This window comes from Entamoeba histolytica, genomic scaffold (genome assembly GCF_000208925.1).
Source record: "Entamoeba histolytica HM-1:IMSS scf_1104750518811 genomic scaffold, whole genome shotgun sequence".
NCBI classification, from domain to species: domain Eukaryota; phylum Evosea; order Mastigamoebida; family Endamoebidae; genus Entamoeba; species Entamoeba histolytica.
In genome coordinates this window covers 1-1,951 of record NW_001915677.1, presented here as the reverse complement: position 1 = coordinate 1,951, position 1,951 = coordinate 1, and the positions used below count along the sequence as shown (strand labels likewise).

The following is a 1,951-nucleotide window of genomic DNA, read 5'->3' as shown; positions in this document are numbered from 1 at the left end:
TCTATAGCTTTAATGTCTTTTTCTTCCCAATCTTTTGTTTTTTCTTTAAACTCTTCTTTCGTCTTTTCAATTATCTTTTTCTTTTTAATTGAATATACTTCTTGTTGATTATCATACCATCTTTTTCATTAAAAATAATACAATTAATATTGGAGAGAAGATAGAAGGAGTAGTAAGTTATACAAATGAAAGTATTAGTTATTTAAATTTAGGAAAAGGAATTACAGGAAGATTACATAAAATTAATAGTACAAAGAAGATAGAAATAGGAGAGAAAATAGAATGTTATATTATTGGAATACAAGTTAAAGGAGAAATAATTAAAGAAAAAGGAAAAGAAATAGAAGGAAGAATAGAAATAGTTGAATTAAGTATGAAGGAAGAAGGAAATATGGAAGAAAAAATTCAAGAAGGAGAAGAAATCGAAGGAATTATTAGTAGAGAAATGAAAGATGGATATATAATTTCGTTTAATTCAATACTTAAAGGAAAATTAAATTATATTGAAATAGGAGATAATATTGAAGAAATTAATATAAATAAAAAAGAATATAATGTTGGAGATAAAATAAAAGTTAAAGGATATTATAGTAAAGAAAATATCTATTTAATAAAAGACAAAAAAGAAGAAATTAAAGAAGGAGAAATTATTGTTGGAGAAGTTATTGGTAATAATACAAAAGAATTAAAAATTAAAGTATTAATTAAAGGAAATAGAATAGGATATATTCATTATTGTGATATAAGTAATGTTTTTAATCCATTTCCAAGAGATTATTTACAAAATGGAAAATATATTAATATGTATGTACTTTCAAATAAACCCGAAATTTTATGTTCAATGAGAAAAGAATATTTAAAAGAAGCTTATGATGAAATATTCCCACCATTAATAGGAGGAGTTCAAACACGTATTGTAACAAAAGATACTATTAAAGAAGGAGAAATTTTAACAGGATATATTATAAAAAGTAGTGAAGAAGAAGGAGTTGATGTAATGGTATCAAGAGATGTAACTATTCATGTAGCACCAGGAGAATTATTAGATAATACAAGTTATCATGGGAAAGATTTTTCAAGAATCTTTTGTATTCAACGATTAGTAAAAGTAAGTATCATTGATAAAGAAGGATTAGAAGGAACATTAAAACAAAGTGTTATTTATCCAGGAATAATTAAATACTTTAAAGATATCAAAGAAAATATAGTAACTAAATGTGTTATAGTAAATATTACAAGTGAAGGATTGTTTTTAAGATTCTTTAATTCTAATATTCGAGGATTATGTCATTGTAGTAAAATAGAAGATAAAAAATTAACAAAGAAAGAAATGGAAAAGAGATTTAAAATTAAAGATGTCATAATGGCAAAAGTAGTTCATATTGACAAGAAGAAACATCGAGTTAATTTTAGTATCAAACCAGAAGATGTAGGAGAAGTAGAAATGAAAGATGAAGAAGAAACAATAGCTATTGATCCATGGAAATTAGCATTAAAAAGAAAAGAACAAAAAAGAAGAAATGAAGAAAAAGATATTGCAATTAAAGAAGAAATGAAAGATGAAGAATTTAAAGAAGGAGTAGAAGATGAGGCTAACATAGAATGGGATGATCCTACTAAAGAAGAAGAAAAACATGAAAATACTACTATGGAAGAGGAAGAAGAAATAGAAGAAGGTAAAGATAATAATAAAGAAGAAGGAAGTATGGAAGAAGATAAAGAAGAAGAAAATATGGAAGAAGAAGATAAAGAAGAAGGAAGTATGGAAGAAGAAGAGGAAAGTGAAGAAATTGTATTAGATTTAGATGAATGTCAAAAAGGAGTTGAAAAAGACCCAGATAATTCAATAGAATGGATTAAATTAATGCAATGTTTCATTCAAAGAAAAGAAATAGATGAAGCAAGAAAAGTAGGAAAGACAGGAATAGAAAGTATCAATTTTAGAAAATTA

General features: G+C 24.7%; 1 protein-coding gene across 1 annotated transcript, besides 1 other annotated feature; it reads left to right on the top strand.

Moving 5' to 3' along the window:
* Nucleotides 1-127: part of a repeat region that runs on past the window's edge.
* A 246-nt stretch (nt 128-373) lies between these two features.
* Nucleotides 374-1,951, top strand: EHI_166590 (rRNA biogenesis protein RRP5, putative; the record flags this gene model as incomplete). Its single annotated transcript, XM_001914466.1, has 1 exon — nt 374-1,951. A coding segment is annotated over one exon (1,578 nt), but the record flags the coding sequence as incomplete, so codon positions are not given.